At 41.2% G+C, this 20,206-nt stretch overlaps 1 protein-coding gene across 1 annotated transcript in view; it reads left to right on the plus strand.

Moving 5' to 3' along the window:
• Window positions 1–1,933: 1,933 nt before the first annotated feature.
• Window positions 1,934–20,206, plus strand: part of LOC122790663 (trimeric autotransporter adhesin AtaA-like) — a 20,119-nt gene continuing 1,846 nt past the window's right edge. The window contains exons 1-2 of the mRNA XM_044058187.1: window positions 1,934–1,984; window positions 2,091–14,268. Coding sequence (XP_043914122.1) covers window positions 1,934–1,984; window positions 2,091–14,268 — 12,229 coding nt within the window. The remainder of the gene's footprint in view (window positions 1,985–2,090; window positions 14,269–20,206) is intronic.

A 20,206-nucleotide genomic window follows, 5' to 3' on the forward strand; every position in this document is an offset into this window, starting at 1 on the left:
TAGTAGAGGTAATACAAATACTGGTATTAACCATGATAGCAGGAGCAGTAGCTATAGTCCTCCAGGTAATAGCAGTAGTAGAGGTAATACAAATACTGGTACTAACCATGATAGCGGTAGCTACAGTCCTCCAGGTAATAGCAGTAGTAGAGGTAATACAAATACTGGTGCTAACAACGATAGCAGTAGCTATAGTCCTCCAGGTAATAGCAGTAGTAGAGGTAATACAAATACTGGTACTAACCATGATAGCAGGAGCAGTAGCTACAGTCCTCCAGGTAATAGCAGTAGTAGAGGTAATACAAATACTGGTGCTAAACATGATAGCAGGAGCAGTAGCTATAGTCCTCCAGGTAATAGCAGTAGTAGAGGTAGTACAAATACTGGTGCTAACCATGATAGCAGGAGCAGTAGCTATAGTCCTCCAGGTAATAGCAGTAGTAGAGGTAATACAAATACTGGTATTAACCATGATAGCAGGAGCAGTAGCTATAGTCCTCCAGGTAATAGCAGTAGTAGAGGTAATACAAATACTGGTACTAACCATGATAGCGTAGCTACAGTCCTCCAGGTAATAGCAGTAGTAGAGGTAATACAAATACTGGTGCTAACAACGATAGCAGTAGCTACAGTCCTCCAGGTAATAGCAGTAGTAGAGGTAATACAAATACTGGTGCTAACCATGATAGCAGGAGCAGTAGCTATAGTCCTCCAGGTAATAGCAGTAGTAGAGGTAATACAAATACTGGTAATAACCATGATAGCAGGAGCAGTAGCTACAGTCCTCCAGGTAATAGCAGTAGTAGAGGTAATACAAATACTGGTACTAACCATGATAGCAGGAGCAGTAGCTATAGTCCTCCAGGTAATAGCAGTAGTAGAGGTAATACAAATACTGGTACTAACCATGATAGCAGGAGCAGTAGCTACAGTCCTCCAGGTAATAGCAGTAGTAGAGGTAATACAAATACTGGTGCTAACCATGATAGCAGGAGCAGTAGCTACAGTCCTCCAGGTAATAGCAGTAGTAGAGGTAATACAAATACTGGTGCTAACAACGATAGCAGTAGCAGTAGCTATGGTCCTCCAGGTAATAGCAGTAGTAGAGGTAATACAAATACTGGTGCTAACCATGATAGCAGGAGCAGTAGCTATAGTCCTCCAGGTAATAGCAGTAGTAGAGGTAATACAAATACTGGTGCTAACCATGATAGCAGGAGCAGTAGCTATAGTCCTCCAGTTAATAGCAGTAGTAGAGGTAATACAAATACTGGTATTAACCATGATAGCAGGAGCAGTAGCTATAGTCCTCCAGGTAATAGCAGTAGTAGAGGTAATACAAATACTGGTACTAACCATGATAGCAGTAGCTACAGTCCTCCAGGTAATAGCAGTAGTAGAGGTAATACAAATACTGGTGCTAACAATGATAGCAGTAGCTACAGTCCTCCAGGTAATAGCAGTAGTAGAGGTAATACAAATACTGGTGCTAACAACGATAGCAGTAGCTATAGTCCTCCAGGTAATAGCAGTAGTAGAGGTAATACAAATACTGGTACTAACCATGATAGCAGGAGCAGTAGCTATAGTCCTCCAGGTAATAGCAGTAGTAGAGGTAATACAAATACTGGTGCTAACAATGATAGCAGGAGCAGTAGCTACAGTCCTCCAGGTAATAGCAGTAGTAGAGGTAATACAAATACTGGTGCTAACCATGATAGCAGGAGCAGTAGCTACAGTCCTCCAGGTAATAGCAGTAGTAGAGGTAATACAAATACTGGTGCTAACAATGATAGCAGGAGCAGTAGCTACAGTCCTCCAGGTAATAGCAGTAGTAGAGGTAATACAAATACTGGTGCTAACAACGATAGCAGTAGCTATAGTCCTCCAGGTAATAGCAGTAGTAGAGGTAATACAAATACTGGTGCTAACCATGATAGCAGGAGCAGTAGCTATAGTCCTCCAGGTAATAGCAGTAGTAGAGGTAATACAAATACTGGTGCTAACAACGATAGCAGGAGCAGTAGCTACAGTCCTCCAGGTAATAGCAGTAGTAGAGGTAATACAAATACTGGTGCTAACAACGATAGCATAGCAGTAGCTACAGTCCTCCAGGTAATAGCAGTAGTAGAGGTAATACAAATACTGGTACTAACCATGATAGCAGGAGCAGTAGCTACAGTCCTCCAGGTAATAGCAGTAGTAGAGGTAATACAAATACTGGTGCTAACAACGATAGCAGGAGCAGTAGCTACAGTCCTCCAGGTAATAGCAGTAGTAGAGGTAATACAAATACTGGTGCTAACAACGATAGCAGTAGCTACAGTCCTCCAGGTAATAGCAGTAGTAGAGGTAATACAAATACTGGTGCTAACCATGATAGCAGTAGCAGTAGCTACAGTCCTCCAGGTAATAGCAGTAGTAGAGGTAATACAAATACTGGTGCTAACAACGATAGCAGCAGTAGCTACAGTCCTCCAGGTAATAGCAGTAGTAGAGGTAATACAAATACTGGTGCTAACAATGATAGCAGGAGCAGTAGCTACAGTCCTCCAGGTAATAGCAGTAGTAGAGGTAATACAAATACTGGTACTAACCATGATAGCAGGAGCAGTAGCTACAGTCCTCCAGGTAATAGCAGTAGTAGAGGTAATACAAATACTGGTGCTAACAACGATAGCAGTAGCAGTAGCTACAGTCCTCCAGGTAATAGCAGTAGTAGAGGTAATACAAATACTGGTGCTAACAACGATAGCAGCAGTAGCTACAGTCCTCCAGGTAATAGCAGTAGTAGAGGTAATACAAATACTGGTGCTAACCATGATAGCAGCAGTAGCTATAGTCCTCCAGGTAATAGCAGTAGTAGAGGTAATACAAATACTGGTGCTAACAACGATAGCAGTAGCTACAGTCCTCCAGGTAATAGCAGTAGTAGAGGTAATACAAATACTGGTGCTAACCATGATAGCAGGAGCAGTAGCTACAGTCCTCCAGGTAATAGCAGTAGTAGAGGTAATACAAATACTGGTGCTAACAACGATAGCAGTAGCAGTAGCTATAGTCCTCCAGGTAATAGCAGTAGTAGAGGTAATACAAATACTGGTGCTAACAATGATAGCAGTAGCTATAGTCCTCCAGGTAATAGCAGTAGTAGAGGTAATACAAATACTGGTGCTAACCATGATAGCAGGAGCAGTAGCTACAGTCCTCCAGGTAATAGCAGTAGTAGAGGTAATACAAATACTGGTGCTAACAACGACAGCAGTAGCTACAGTCCTCCAGGTAATAGCAGTAGTAGAGGTAATACAAATACTGGTGCTAACAACGACAGCAGTAGCTACAGTCCTCCAGGTAATAGCAGTAGTAGAGGTAATACAAATACTGGTACTAACCATGATAGCAGGAGCAGTAGCTACAGTCCTCCAGGTAATAGCAGTAGTAGAGGTAATACAAATACTGGTGCTAACCATGATAGCAGGAGCAGTAGCTATAGTCCTCCAGGTAATAGCAGTAGTAGAGGTAATACAAATACTGGTATTAACCATGATAGCAGGAGCAGTAGCTATAGTCCTCCAGGTAATAGCAGTAGTAGAGGTAATACAAATACTGGTACTAACCATGATAGCGGTAGCTACAGTCCTCCAGGTAATAGCAGTAGTAGAGGTAATACAAATACTGGTGCTAACAACGATAGCAGTAGCTACAGTCCTCCAGGTAATAGCAGTAGTAGAGGTAATACAAATACTGGTGCTAACAACGATAGCAGTAGCTATAGTCCTCCAGGTAATAGCAGTAGTAGAGGTAATACAAATACTGGTAATAACCATGATAGCAGGAGCAGTAGCTACAGTCCTCCAGGTAATAGCAGTAGTAGAGGTAATACAAATACTGGTACTAACCATGATAGCAGGAGCAGTAGCTACAGTCCTCCAGGTAATAGCAGTAGTAGAGGTAATACAAATACTGGTGCTAACAACGATAGCAGTAGCTACAGTCCTCCAGGTAATAGCAGTAGTAGAGGTAATACAAATACTGGTGCTAACAACGATAGCAGTAGCAGTAGCTATGGTCCTCCAGGTAATAGCAGTAGTAGAGGTAATACAAATACTGGTGCTAACCATGATAGCAGGAGCAGTAGCTATAGTCCTCCAGGTAATAGCAGTAGTAGAGGTAATACAAATACTGGTGCTAACCATGATAGCAGGAGCAGTAGCTATAGTCCTCCAGGTAATAGCAGTAGTAGAGGTAATACAAATACTGGTATTAACCATGATAGCAGGAGCAGTAGCTATAGTCCTCCAGGTAATAGCAGTAGTACAGGTAATACAAATACTGGTACTAACCATGATAGCGGTAGCTACAGTCCTCCAGGTAATAGCAGAAGTAGAGGTAATACAAATACTGGTGCTAACAACGATAGCAGTAGCTACAGTCCTCCAGGTAATAGCAGTAGTAGAGGTAATACAAATACTGGTGCTAACCATGATAGCAGGAGCAGTAGCTATAGTCCTCCAGGTAATAGCAGTAGTAGAGGTAATACAAATACTGGTGCTAACAATGATAGCAGGAGCAGTAGCTACAGTCCTCCAGGTAATAGCAGTAGTAGAGGTAATACAAATACTGGTACTAACCATGATAGCAGGAGCAGTAGCTACAGTCCTCCAGGTAATAGCAGTAGTAGAGGTAATACAAATACTGGTGCTAACAACGATAGCAGTAGCTACAGTCCTCCAGGTAATAGCAGTAGTAGAGGTAATACAAATACTGGTGCTAACAACGATAGCAGTAGCTATGGTCCTCCAGGTAATAGCAGTAGTAGAGGTAATACAAATACTGGTGCTAACCATGATAGCAGGAGCAGTAGCTATAGTCCTCCAGGTAATAGCAGTAGTAGAGGTAATACAAATACTGGTGCTAACCATGATAGCAGGAGCAGTAGCTATAGTCCTCCAGGTAATAGCAGTAGTAGAGGTAATACAAATACTGGTATTAACCATGATAGCAGGAGCAGTAGCTATAGTCCTCCAGGTAATAGCAGTAGTAGAGGTAATACAAATACTGGTACTAACCATGATAGCGGTAGCTACAGTCCTCCAGGTAATAGCAGTAGTACAGGTAATACAAATACTGGTGCTAACAACGATAGCAGTAGCTACAGTCCTCCAGGTAATAGCAGTAGTAGAGGTAATACAAATACTGGTGCTAACAACGATAGCAGTAGCTATAGTCCTCCAGGTAATAGCAGTAGTAGAGGTAATACAAATACTGGTAATAACCATGATAGCAGGAGCAGTAGCTACAGTCCTCCAGGTAATAGCAGTAGTAGAGGTAATACAAATACTGGTACTAACCATGATAGCAGGAGCAGTAGCTATAGTCCTCCAGGTAATAGCAGTAGTAGAGGTAATACAAATACTGGTGCTAACAATGATAGCAGGAGCAGTAGCTACAGTCCTCCAGGTAATAGCAGTAGTAGAGGTAATACAAATACTGGTGCTAACAACGATAGCAGTAGCTACAGTCCTCCAGGTAATAGCAGTAGTAGAGGTAATACAAATACTGGTGCTAACAACGATAGCAGTAGCTATAGTCCTCCAGGTAATAGCAGTAGTAGAGGTAATACAAATACTGGTAATAACCATGATAGCAGGAGCAGTAGCTACAGTCCTCCAGGTAATAGCAGTAGTAGAGGTAATACAAATACTGGTACTAACCATGATAGCAGGAGCAGTAGCTACAGTCCTCCAGGTAATAGCAGTAGTAGAGGTAATACAAATACTGGTGCTAACAACGATAGCAGTAGCTACAGTCCTCCAGGTAATAGCAGTAGTAGAGGTAATACAAATACTGGTGCTAACAACGATAGCAGTAGCTATGGTCCTCCAGGTAATAGCAGTAGTAGAGGTAATACAAATACTGGTGCTAACCATGATAGCAGGAGCAGTAGCTATAGTCCTCCAGGTAATAGCAGTAGTAGAGGTAATACAAATACTGGTGCTAACCATGATAGCAGGAGCAGTAGCTTTAGTCCTCCAGGTAATAGCAGTAGTAGAGGTAATACAAATACTGGTATTAACCATGATAGCAGGAGCAGTAGCTATAGTCCTCCAGGTAATAGCAGTAGTACAGGTAATACAAATACTGGTACTAACCATGATAGCGGTAGCTACAGTCCTCCAGGTAATAGCAGAAGTAGAGGTAATACAAATACTGGTGCTAACAACGATAGCAGTAGCTACAGTCCTCCAGGTAATAGCAGTAGTAGAGTTAATACAAATACTGGTGCTAACAACGATAGCAGTAGCTATAGTCCTCCAGGTAATAGCAGTAGTAGAGGTAATACAAATACTGGTAATAACCATGATAGCAGGAGCAGTAGCTATAGTCCTCCAGGTAATAGCAGTAGTAGAGGTAATACAAATACTGGTGCTAACAATGATAGCAGGAGCAGTAGCTACAGTCCTCCAGGTAATAGCAGTAGTAGAGGTAATACAAATACTGGTACTAACCATGATAGCAGGAGCAGTAGCTACAGTCCTCCAGGTAATAGCAGTAGTAGAGGTAATACAAATACTGGTGCTAACAACGATAGCAGTAGCTACAGTCCTCCAGGTAATAGCAGTAGTAGAGGTAATACAAATACTGGTGCTAACAACGATAGCAGTAGCTATGGTCCTCCAGGTAATAGCAGTAGTAGAGGTAATACAAATACTGGTGCTAACCATGATAGCAGGAGCAGTAGCTATAGTCCTCCAGGTAATAGCAGTAGTAGAGGTAATACAAATACTGGTGCTAACCATGATAGCAGGAGCAGTAGCTATAGTCCTCCAGGTAATAGCAGTAGTAGAGGTAATACAAATACTGGTATTAACCATGATAGCAGGAGCAGTAGCTATAGTCCTCCAGGTAATAGCAGTAGTAGAGGTAATACAAATACTGGTACTAACCATGATAGCGGTAGCTACAGTCCTCCAGGTAATAGCAGTAGTAGAGGTAATACAAATACTGGTGCTAACAACGATAGCAGTAGCTACAGTCCTCCAGGTAATAGCAGTAGTAGAGGTAATACAAATACTGGTGCTAACAACGATAGCAGTAGCTATAGTCCTCCAGGTAATAGCAGTAGTAGAGGTAATACAAATACTGGTAATAACCATGATAGCAGGAGCAGTAGCTACAGTCCTCCAGGTAATAGCAGTAGTAGAGGTAATACAAATACTGGTACTAGCCATGATAGCAGGAGCAGTAGCTATAGTCCTCCAGGTAATAGCAGTAGTAGAGGTAATACAAATACTGGTGCTAACAATGATAGCAGGAGCAGTAGCTACAGTCCTCCAGGTAATAGCAGTAGTAGAGGTAATACAAATACTGGTACTAACCATGATAGCAGGAGCAGTAGCTACAGTCCTCCAGGTAATAGCAGTAGTAGAGGTAATACAAATACTGGTGCTAACAACGATAGCAGTAGCTACAGTCCTCCAGGTAATAGCAGTAGTAGAGGTAATACAAATACTGGTGCTAACAACGATAGCAGTAGCTATGGTCCTCCAGGTAATAGCAGTAGTAGAGGTAATACAAATACTGGTGCTAACCATGATAGCAGGAGCAGTAGCTATAGTCCTCCAGGTAATAGCAGTAGTAGAGGTAATACAAATACTGGTGCTAACAACGATAGCAGTAGCTACAGTCCTCCAGGTAATAGCAGTAGTAGAGGTAATACAAATACTGGTACTAACAATGATAGCAGGAGCAGTAGCTACAGTCCTCCAGGTAATAGCAGTAGTAGAGGTAATACAAATACTGGTATTAACCATGATAGCAGGAGCAGTAGCTACAGTCCTCCAGGTAATAGCAGTAGTAGAGGTAATACAAATACTGGTATTAACCATGATAGCAGGAGCAGTAGCTATAGTCCTCCAGGTAATAGCAGTAGTAGAGGTAATACAAATACTGGTATTAACCATGATAGCAGGAGCAGTAGCTATAGTCCTCCAGGTAATAGCAGTAGTAGAGGTAATACAAATACTGGTACTAACCATGATAGCGGTAGCTACAGTCCTCCAGGTAATAGCAGTAGTAGAGGTAATACAAATACTGGTGCTAACAACGATAGCAGTAGCTATAGTCCTCCAGGTAATAGCAGTAGTAGAGGTAATACAAATACTGGTACTAACCATGATAGCAGGAGCAGTAGCTACAGTCCTCCAGGTAATAGCAGTAGTAGAGGTAATACAAATACTGGTGCTAAACATGATAGCAGGAGCAGTAGCTATAGTCCTCCAGGTAATAGCAGTAGTAGAGGTAGTACAAATACTGGTGCTAACCATGATAGCAGGAGCAGTAGCTATAGTCCTCCAGGTAATAGCAGTAGTAGAGGTAATACAAATACTGGTATTAACCATGATAGCAGGAGCAGTAGCTATAGTCCTCCAGGTAATAGCAGTAGTAGAGGTAATACAAATACTGGTACTAACCATGATAGCGGTAGCTACAGTCCTCCAGGTAATAGCAGTAGTAGAGGTAATACAAATACTGGTGCTAACAACGATAGCAGTAGCTACAGTCCTCCAGGTAATAGCAGTAGTAGAGGTAATACAAATACTGGTGCTAACAACGATAGCAGTAGCTATAGTCCTCCAGGTAATAGCAGTAGTAGAGGTAATACAAATACTGGTAATAACCATCATAGCAGGAGCAGTAGCTACAGTCCTCCAGGTAATAGCAGTAGTAGAGGTAATACAAATACTGGTACTAACCATGATAGCAGGAGCAGTAGCTATAGTCCTCCAGGTAATAGCAGTAGTAGAGGTAATACAAATACTGGTGCTAACAATGATAGCAGGAGCAGTAGCTACAGTCCTCCAGGTAATAGCAGTAGTAGAGGTAATACAAATACTGGTACTAACCATGATAGCAGGAGCAGTAGCTACAGTCCTCCAGGTAATAGCAGTAGTAGAGGTAATACAAATACTGGTGCTAACAACGATAGCAGTAGCTACAGTCCTCCAGGTAATAGCAGTAGTAGAGGTAATACAAATACTGGTGCTAACAACGATAGCAGTAGCTATGGTCCTCCAGGTAATAGCAGTAGTAGAGGTAATACAAATACTGGTGCTAACCATGATAGCAGGAGCAGTAGCTATAGTCCTCCAGGTAATAGCAGTAGTAGAGGTAATACAAATACTGGTGCTAACCATGATAGCAGGAGCAGTAGCTATAGTCCTCCAGTTAATAGCAGTAGTAGAGGTAATACAAATACTGGTATTAACCATGATAGCAGGAGCAGTAGCTATAGTCCTCCAGGTAATAGCAGTAGTAGAGGTAATACAAATACTGGTACTAACCATGATAGCGGTAGCTACAGTCCTCCAGGTAATAGCAGTAGTAGAGGTAATACAAATACTGGTGCTAACAATGATAGCAGTAGCTACAGTCCTCCAGGTAATAGCAGTAGTAGAGGTAATACAAATACTGGTGCTAACAACGATAGCAGTAGCTATAGTCCTCCAGGTAATAGCAGTAGTAGAGGTAATACAAATACTGGTAATAACCATGATAGCAGGAGCAGTAGCTACAGTCCTCCAGGTAATAGCAGTAGTAGAGGTAATACAAATACTGGTACTAACCATGATAGCAGGAGCAGTAGCTATAGTCCTCCAGGTAATAGCAGTAGTAGAGGTAATACAAATACTGGTGCTAACAATGATAGCAGGAGCAGTAGCTACAGTCCTCCAGGTAATAGCAGTAGTAGAGGTAATACAAATACTGGTACTAACCATGATAGCAGGAGCAGTAGCTACAGTCCTCCAGGTAATAGCAGTAGTAGAGGTAATACAAATACTGGTGCTAACAACGATAGCAGTAGCTACAGTCCTCCAGGTAATAGTAGTAGTAGAGGTAATACAAATACTGGTGCTAACAACGATAGCAGTAGCTATAGTCCTCCAGGTAATAGCAGTAGTAGAGGTAATACAAATACTGGTGCTAACCATGATAGCAGGAGCAGTAGCTATAGTCCTCCAGGTAATAGCAGTAGTAGAGGTAATACAAATACTGGTGCTAACAACGATAGCAGTAGCTACAGTCCTCCAGGTAATAGCAGTAGTAGAGGTAATACAAATACTGGTGCTAACAACGATAGCAGTAGCTACAGTCCTCCAGGTAATAGCAGTAGTAGAGGTAATACAAATACTGGTACTAACCATGATAGCAGGAGCAGTAGCTACAGTCCTCCAGGTAATAGCAGTAGTAGAGGTAATACAAATACTGGTGCTAACAACGATAGCAGTAGCTATAGTCCTCCAGGTAATAGCAGTAGTAGAGGTAATACAAATACTGGTGCTAACAACGATAGCAGTAGCTATAGTCCTCCAGGTAATAGCAGTAGTAGAGGTAATACAAATACTGGTGCTAACAACGATAGCAGTAGCTATAGTCCTCCAGGTAATAGCAGTAGTAGAGGTAATACAAATACTGGTGCTAACAACGATAGCAGTAGCTACAGTCCTCCAGGTAATAGCAGTAGTAGAGGTAATACAAATACTGGTGCTAACAACGATAGCAGTAGCTACAGTCCTCCAGGTAATAGCAGTAGTAGAGGTAATACAAATACTGGTGCTAACAACGATAGCAGGAGCAGTAGCTACAGTCCTCCAGGTAATAGCAGTAGTAGAGGTAATACAAATACTGGTGCTAACAATGATAGCAGGAGCAGTAGCTACAGTCCTCCAGGTAATAGCAGTAGTAGAGGTAATACAAATACTGGTACTAACCATGATAGCAGGAGCAGTAGCTACAGTCCTCCAGGTAATAGCAGTAGTAGAGGTAATACAAATACTGGTGCTAACAACGACAGCAGTAGCTACAGTCCTCCAGGTAATAGCAGTAGTAGAGGTAATACAAATACTGGTGCTAACAATGATAGCAGTAGCAGTAGCTACAGTCCTCCAGGTAATAGCAGTAGTAGAGGTAATACAAATACTGGTACTAACAACGACAGCAGTAGCTACAGTCCTCCAGGTAATAGCAGTAGTAGAGGTAATACAAATACTGGTGCTAACAACGACAGCAGTAGCTACAGTCCTCCAGGTAATAGCAGTAGTAGAGGTAATACAAATACTGGTGCTAACAACGACAGCAGTAGCTACAGTCCTCCAGGTAATAGCAGTAGTAGAGGTAATACAAATACTGGTACTAACCATGATAGCAGGCGCAGTAGCTACAGTCCTCCAGGTAATAGCAGTAGTAGAGGTAATACAAATACTGGTGCTAACAACGATAGCAGTAGCTACAGTCCTCCAGGTAATAGCAGTAGTAGAGGTAATACAAATACTGGTGCTAACAACGATAGCAGTAGCTATAGTCCTCCAGGTAATAGCAGTAGTAGAGGTAATACAAATACTGGTGCTAACAACGATAGCAGTAGCTATAGTCCTCCAGGTAATAGCAGTAGTAGAGGTAATACAAATACTGGTGCTAACAACGATAGCAGTAGCTATAGTCCTCCAGGTAATAGCAGTAGTAGAGGTAATACAAATACTGGTGCTAACCATGATAGCAGGAGCAGTAGCTATAGTCCTCCAGGTAATAGCAGTAGTAGAGGTAATACAAATACTGGTGCTAACAACGATAGCAGTAGCTACAGTCCTCCAGGTAATAGCAGTAGTAGAGGTAATACAAATACTGGTATTAACCATGATAGCAGGAGCAGTAGCTACAGTCCTCCAGGTAATAGCAGTAGTAGAGGTAATACAAATACTGGTGCTAACAACGATAGCAGTAGCTATAGTCCTCCAGGTAATAGCAGTAGTAGAGGTAATACAAATACTGGTGCTAACAATGATAGCAGTAGCAGTAGCTACAGTCCTCCAGGTAATAGCAGTAGTAGAGGTAATACAAATACTGGTACTAACAACGACAGCAGTAGCTACAGTCCTCCAGGTAATAGCAGTAGTAGAGGTAATACAAATACTGGTGCTAACAACGACAGCAGTAGCTACAGTCCTCCAGGTAATAGCAGTAGTAGAGGTAATACAAATACTGGTGCTAACAACGACAGCAGTAGCTACAGTCCTCCAGGTAATAGCAGTAGTAGAGGTAATACAAATACTGGTACTAACCATGATAGCAGGAGCAGTAGCTACAGTCCTCCAGGTAATAGCAGTAGTAGAGGTAATACAAATACTGGTGCTAACAACGATAGCAGTAGCTACAGTCCTCCAGGTAATAGCAGTAGTAGAGGTAATACAAACACTGGTGCTAACAATGATAGCAGGAGCAGTAGCTACAGTCCTCCAGGTAATAGCAGTAGTAGAGGTAATACAAATACTGGTGCTAACAACAATAGCAGTAGCTACAGTCCTCCAGGTAATAGCAGTAGTAGAGGTAATACAAATACTGGTAATAACCATGATAGCAGGAGCAGTAGCTACAGTCCTCCAGGTAATAGCAGTAGTAGAGGTAATACAAATACTGGTACTAACCATGATAGCAGGAGCAGTAGCTATAGTCCTCCAGGTAATAGCAGTAGTAGAGGTAATACAAATACTGCTACTAACAATGATAGCAGTAGCTACAGTCCTCCAGGTAATAGCAGTAGTAGAGGTAATACAAATACTGGTGCTAACAATGATAGCAGTAGCAGTAGCTACAGTCCTCCAGGTAATAGCAGTAGTAGAGGTAATACAAATACTGGTATTAACCATGATAGCAGGAGCAGTAGCTACAGTCCTCCAGGTAATAGCAGTAGTAGAGGTATTACACATACTGGTACTAACCATGATAGCAGGAGCAGTAGCTATAGTCCTCCAGGTAATAGCAGTAGTAGAGGTAATACAAATACTGGTGCTAACAACGATAGCAGTAGCTATTGTCCTCCAGGTAATAGCAGTAGTAGAGGTAATACAAATACTGGTACTAACCATGATAGCAGGAGCAGTAGCTATAGTCCTCCAGGTAATAGCAGTAGTAGAGGTAATACAAATACTGGTACTAACCATGATAGCAGGAGCAGTAGCTATAGTCCTCCAGGTAATAGCAGTAGTAGAGGTAATACAAATACTGGTGCTAACAATGATAGCAGTAGCTACAGTCCTCCAGGTAATAGCAGTAGTAGAGGTAATACAAATACTGGTGCTAACAACGATAGCAGGAGCAGTAGCTACAGTCCTCCAGGTAATAGCAGTAGTAGAGGTAATACAAATACTGGTGCTAACAATGATAGCAGGAGCAGTAGCTACAGTCCTCCAGGTAATAGCAGTAGTAGAGGTAATACAAATACTGGTACTAACCATGATAGCAGGAGCAGTAGCTACAGTCCTCCAGGTAATAGCAGTAGTAGAGGTAATACTAATACTGGTGCTAACAACGATAGCAGTAGATATGGTCCTCCAGGTAATAGCAGTAGTAGAGGTAATACAAATACTGTTATTAACCATGATAGCAGGAGCAGTAGCTACAGTCCTCCAGGTAATAGCAGTAGTAGAGGTAATACAAATACTGGTATTAACCATGATAGCAGGAGCAGTAGCTACAGTCCTCCAGGTAATAGCAGTAGTAGAGGTAATACAAATACTGGTAATAACCATGATAGCAGGAGCAGTAGCTACAGTCCTCCAGGTAATAGCGGTAGTAGAGGTAATACAAATACTGGTGCTAACAACGATAGCAGTAGCTACAGTCCTCCAGGTATTAGCAGTAGTAGAGGTAATACAAATACTGGTACTAACCATGATAGCAGGAGCAGTAGCTACAGTCCTCCAGGTAATAGCAGTAGTAGAGGTAATACAAATACTGGTGCTAACAACGATAGCAGTAGCTATAGTCCTTCAGGTAATAGCAGTAGTAGAGGTAATACAAATACTGGTGCTAACAATGATAGCGGTAGCAGTAGCTACAGTCCTCCAGGTAATAGCAGTAGTAGAGGTAATACAAATACTGGTATTAACCATGATAGCAGGAGCAGTAGCTATAGTCCTCCAGGTAATAGCAGTAGTAGAGGTAATACAAATACTGGTGCTAACAACGATGGCAGTAGCTACAGTCCTCCAGGTAATAGCAGTAGTAGAGGTAATACAAATACTGGTACTAACCATGATAGCAGGAGCAGTAGCTACAGTCCTCCAGGTAATAGCAGTAGTAGAGGTAATACAAATACTGGTGCTAACAACGATAGCAGTAGCTACAGTCCTCCAGGTAATAGCAGTAGTAGAGGTAATACAAATACTGGTACTAACCACGATAGCAGGAGCAGTAGCTATAGTCCTCCAGGTAATAGCAGTAGAGCTAATACAAATACTGGTGCTAACAATAATAATAATAGCAGCGGTATGTCTAGATGTAAGTTTAGGACAGTTCAAAAATATTTGCTGAGTCACTACTTTTGTACTTAATTTGACATGTTGTTATTGATGCAGTGGACTCTGCCATTTTCTCACACTCTTTGGTGATGAGTCCTACAAGGATAAGGAAGAAAGACCCCATGTCCCAAACTGTGAGATGTTGATGGTGGTGTCAATACAGAAGGTGCTTGTGAAACATGTTTGCCTTTAACTAATTCCACAAATTCAGCTGGTGGTGTTGAAAATATTAACAATGAAGTCATCAGACCTGTCCCGAAACTGACCCTGATAACGTCAGAGCTGACACAGTGGTGCTATAGCTTGGACAGGACACAATGACTGGTGCTAAGGTGGGCACCAAACACTCAAATGATGATGATGATGATGATGGTGATGATGATGATGATTATGGTGGTGATGATGGTGATGATGATGATGGTGATGATGATGATGATGATGATGGTGATGATGATGATGATGATGATGGTTATGATGATGATGGTTATGATGGTGATGATGATGATGATGATGGTGATGATGATGACTATAAATGTTATTAAGGGAATTGGTACTGATGATGCAGTAGAGCCATCAATGTTAATAAGTTCAGGCTTAGTGTCCATCAGCACCAAAGGAGTCAGTGTTGAGACAATCAGTACCAGGTATATTAGTACCGATGGAAGGACTGTTACAACAGATGGTATGGTAGTGACATATCTACTGCAACAGCCCTTCCATTGGTGCCAACATCCTTGGTACTGACTGAAGGACTGTTGCAGTAGTTGGCATGGTAACCACATTTGGTTCTGATACTCACAGTGCCAAAATAGCGCCTAGGGTAGGAGTATGAGTTGAGGAGGGAACAAAGCCTTCTCTAGCTACCCTAGAGGCATAAGAGGTGGTGAGGGCACCAAATTCAATTTCGGACTTAACCAAGGTCTTTAAACTCCTTTCTCATTTGAGATGAATTGCAGGGCTCTATATTGATCAAGTTGACCTTAATGATATTCCCAAAGAGGTTTAGGATTCAATGTATCATGAAAGTTCCCAGCCACTGGAGAAGCTGTTAAGTGTCTCCCTTGGGGTGCAGCCTGGATGAACTAAAATTTCCAGCTGTGGAAAACCCCAACAAGAGAACTTTGTAGTGGTTCCCTAGTCGGTGTGGTCCTAGTAGAAGTTGGGTCCCTCTAGTACACTTTTGGAGGAGGAGGCCTGTACTCACTTGGCCTAATTTCCTCTGTCCTTCGTTTTTCTTTGCCTTTTTCCTCTATTGTTTTATATTTCCTCTGTCATCATCTTTTCCATGCTTTGAATCCTAAACCTCTTTTGGGATTTCACTAAAGTAAGCTTGATCAATACACAGCCCTACAATGTTTCTGAAATAAAAAGGAGGATAAAGACTTTGGTCTAGTCCAAAATGGAATTTGGAGCAGTCACTATCCCCTCTGCATCTAGGATCACTAGAGAAGGATTTGTTCCCTCCTCAACTTATGCTGCTACATTGGCCTCTGTTTTGGCACCAGGAGTATCACAGCCAAATGTAGTTACCGTACCATCTACCTCAACAGTCCTTTCATCAGTGCCAACATCCTTGCTACTGATTGTCTCAACACTGACTCCCTCAGTGCTGGGGGACACTATGGCTGAAGTCATCAACATTGGTGGTTTGATTCCCAGAAAGAATAAAGCAGAAGGAGGAATAATGATCCACCCCAGGCACATAACACACAGGTTGTGTGCATTATAGGGAATCTTTTGACCACACTTAGAGCATTTCCTTAATCCTAGGGTCATCCATGACTTGTCAACAAATACAATCTCACAATAAGCACTGTCAGGAAAAATACACAGCAAAATCCAAAAAAGTAACCATGCTATGTGATGCACAAAAAAGACTAATCAACTGCACCAATAAACATAATTTTTTTCAATCAACTAACCACATATTATACTCCACAAAACATGCCAGCCAACAGTACTGATAAACAGTAAAGTTTAATCAAAACAGGAAAATAAAATTCTATAAAATACATAGAAAGTAAGAATAAAGGGACATAAAAAGATCAGGCCTAACAAGGAAAAAAATGGCGTGTCACAGGAACAGGAGGGGAAGAGTACTAAAAGTATAAAATTACAAAAATTATTAAACTAACTCAACTCTAATGAATACAACTATTTAACTAAATACTTTATAAAAGAAAAATCAGGAGGAAGAAAATTTAGAAGTAGTTTTGCGGAAGAGAGCTTGAGTGCTAGATGGCACATCCAATGTGATCAGGGGCATACATGATCTAGAAGAAAGTGAGGGGGGTATATTGCAGGCGTGAAGGGGTGGGGGGAGCTCAAGATTTTGAAAAATCATTAAAAAAATTCTTAAGAGGGTAGGTTGGTACCTCCTGCAGTGATCAGTCATTCAGTTAAAGTGGAACGACTGGATCATGCAAGACAATATATTTGCCCTGGGTATTTTTTAATTTTTATTTATGCATATCCTTGTTGTCATCTCACAGCAAGAGATTCTCCGGTTTGATCCTCGCTGGGGTGCCTTCTGTGTGGAGTCTGCATGCCCTCTCTGTGGTCGCGTGGGTTTCCTCCGGATGCTCTGGTTTCCTCCCACATCCCAAAGACATGTGGTAGGTGGATTGGACACTCTAAATTGGCCCTAGGCATGAGTGTGTGCATGTGTCCGCCTTCCGTTGAAGGTTGGGCGCCGGGCTGGCAACTTGACACTGTAAAACTCCACTGCCAATCATGAGTGGGCAGATGATCCACTGTGGTGACCCCTAACCTGGAAAAGCCGAAAGAAGAAGAAGAAGAAGATTTGTGCATATCCTTATATGTTACAGTATACAATTGTGTGTTTTCATACTTCTTGGAGGTCATCATCTTTTACCACTAATAATATCAGACAGACTGTGCATTTGTGGGACACTGGTGTTCACAAGTAAGTGTGGAAGAATAATATAAGATTACAAGCCACTATACTAAATAAAAACATGAGGATTCAACTTTTATCAGTAGCAGTTACAGATGTCTGAAATAGTATCTGGCACAGTAAAAAGTCACTATATGGGTAGAGATCGAAAACACAGCTGATGTAGAAAAATAAAAGACAGATACAAGCCAAGTAGTAAAAACAGATGATTAGGGCCATGAGCTCTTAAAGAGCTGCTTACTACAGTCTGATGTTTGATTCCCACAGCATCCATTTTCGTAATGCATAACTCTCAACAAGTCTCTTAACCAGCCAAGTCTGAAAAATGTCCACCTGGATCAGTACTCTATTCAGTTAGCAAATGCCAATCGATATATAGATACATAGACAGACAAAGAGATAGACAGGCAGACATACTGATGGAGAAAACAACAACTGTTACTAGTTGCTTATAACATGGGTAAGGGGGAAATCCAGATAGAAAAAATTGGACAAATCATTACCTCATATGAGTCTGTTTTTAGTGTTCACACACCACATAGGTGTACTACCTAAGATGTTTGTGATTGTAATTATGGCTGCTGACAGGTTATGCAGCCATGTAAATTATATACAGTGCCTGGAGGTATTCACAGACTACACTGTACACTGTGTACTGATAATATACCTTAATAATGTCAATGTCATTTAGGGATCACTCTACTGTCAAGTGAGTAATGAGGCACACAATATTTATGCCAAAGTAAACTTCGCAGCTGAAAGTGCATTAACCTCAAGCAGAAAATGACCTGTTTTGGATGAATACTTTTAGAAAAAATGCATTGAGTAATGACAAATGTACAACATTTATAACATGTCAGTTCTTTTTTTAGAAATACATTCCATTTTCAGTAACTTATGTTGTGCTTTAAATACATAAATCTATTGTTAGCTAATTAACAATAATGTAGTCAATTGGCTGTAAGTGTATACACACCCTTGCCATTTTCATGATATAACTGCATCACTGCAATTTTGCATTCTGTATATAAATTAAAAACACAGTATTATTTTTCATTCCTTATGTGCTCTGTCAGTTTGCTACAGAACACACAAATACACACACACACACACAAATTCAATTATTTACTAACTCTACAGACTGAAACTTTGCCCATTTTTTTCAGTTTAATAACACATGGTGCAGAGGAGAAAATAACATGCCCATTCTTTGAGGAGGACTCTTACAGTACTGTAATGAATGGTCTTTCCTTTTTTCTACCTTTACAAAGGGTACGTTTTGTTTCACATTGACGCTTTCCTAAACTGTATCGATGAATGGCACATGTAATGCAGGGTTATCCCATATGGGCTAGATTCTATATAGTTTGGAGTAGTGAAGAGAGAGGTTCTGCTGTCCTGCTTTTCCTCCTCTAAACCTCTATTTCCTTCCTGCCCCTAGGAGTGATATCATCATGCGGGTACAGAGTATGGTCCGATGAATACCTCACAACACTAAGGTACTGGATGGTAAAGAGTCTCTCTGCACTTGGAGTGTGAACGGAGATTCCTTGCCATGCTATATTAGTGAATTTCATTACCTGTTCCTCGTTTGCTACAAACTTACCCAAGGATTCAGTGATCTTCCCAAGTCCAGGCAAAGTTGGCAGGTGCTACAGGAGCCTGCTTGCAGTACCAAAGCCACTAGGCTATCCTGCATATCAGCTCAGAGCAGATGACAGAATTCAGACATGACAGGTAACAGATCTGTCATCCCTGTATATTTCCTATACATGGACAGGTTCAGAAATACAGTATCAGTAGCCTACCAGGGAATGACATCTATGTTTAACTTAAAAGTCTGTGCAGACCATCACCACTGAAGTATGGGAACAGCTCAGGTACCACCCAAATGAGCATGGGCACTGTCCTCAGCCCCCCCTTAGGTTCTCATCTATTGCAGTACAGCTCCACTTATATATGGAACTTGCTTCTGCAGACAGTCTAGCTTCCCCCTTTTATTGCTTGTAGTACCTAGTCCCACATGTAGGTGGCATTACTGCATTACCAGAACTGCGTATTCACTTCAGTGGGTCACTCAAATGCTTCGGGGTTGTATGTGTACAATGCTGAAGAGTTTTGATAAAGCAAGTTTTCTCCTTTTAGAACTAGGTGAAAGGCACCAGCAATCCCCACTATCATACACTGAATACTCTAGATTTTTGGCACAGGTGTAGAGTGGACTGCTCTGTGTAGTGAGTTAATCTACATCCAGGTTCTTTTAGAGTCTAACCCACTATCATGTTTGGACTATCTACCATGTTCCTGTGTTGACTTAGTCCTTTAGTATACTTTCTGCTGCTTTGTGAATATAATATCACTGAGTGCTTCCGTGGCAGGGCTAGCCACCAAGTGGTGTAGACTTTGGCTCTAGATGATTGTCGCTGTTGAGGTGGCACCCTAATGTCATGTGTACCATATTATATATACATATCTTAAAAATGTGTTTTTTATACTTCAAGGGAATGGTTCAGAGATTATGTTTTAATAGGATATGGAAATATTTGGCATATGGAAATATTTGTTGGCTTCATTGGAAGAATTTTGATTAGTGGCTTTGTCACAGAAGTCTTCAACCCCAGTGTGTCTGGCAGATAAAATATCCCTAAGGATTTTTTATGTTTTTTGTCATGGGGCTCTAAATAACTCTCACAATAGTGAACACTGTAAGATTTCTAACTAAACCAAAACAGGAAACTCAAAAGGTTTGAACATTATTTTTCAGAAAATAATTTAAAAATTGAAAAAAATATGGTTACTTGATACAGTTATTCAGTCCCATTCATGCTATTCCACTACATACAGTTGTGTATCTCTGTGGACCCTGCTAGTATTTTACAGTCATTTATTGACATTTGTTTAGCGGGAAAATCCAACTGGATTAAAGTACCCA

The sequence above is a fragment of the Protopterus annectens genome, chromosome 16.part0 (assembly GCF_019279795.1).
Source record: "Protopterus annectens isolate FY-2018-M chromosome 16.part0, PAN1.0, whole genome shotgun sequence".
Taxonomy (NCBI): domain Eukaryota; kingdom Metazoa; phylum Chordata; order Ceratodontiformes; family Protopteridae; genus Protopterus; species Protopterus annectens.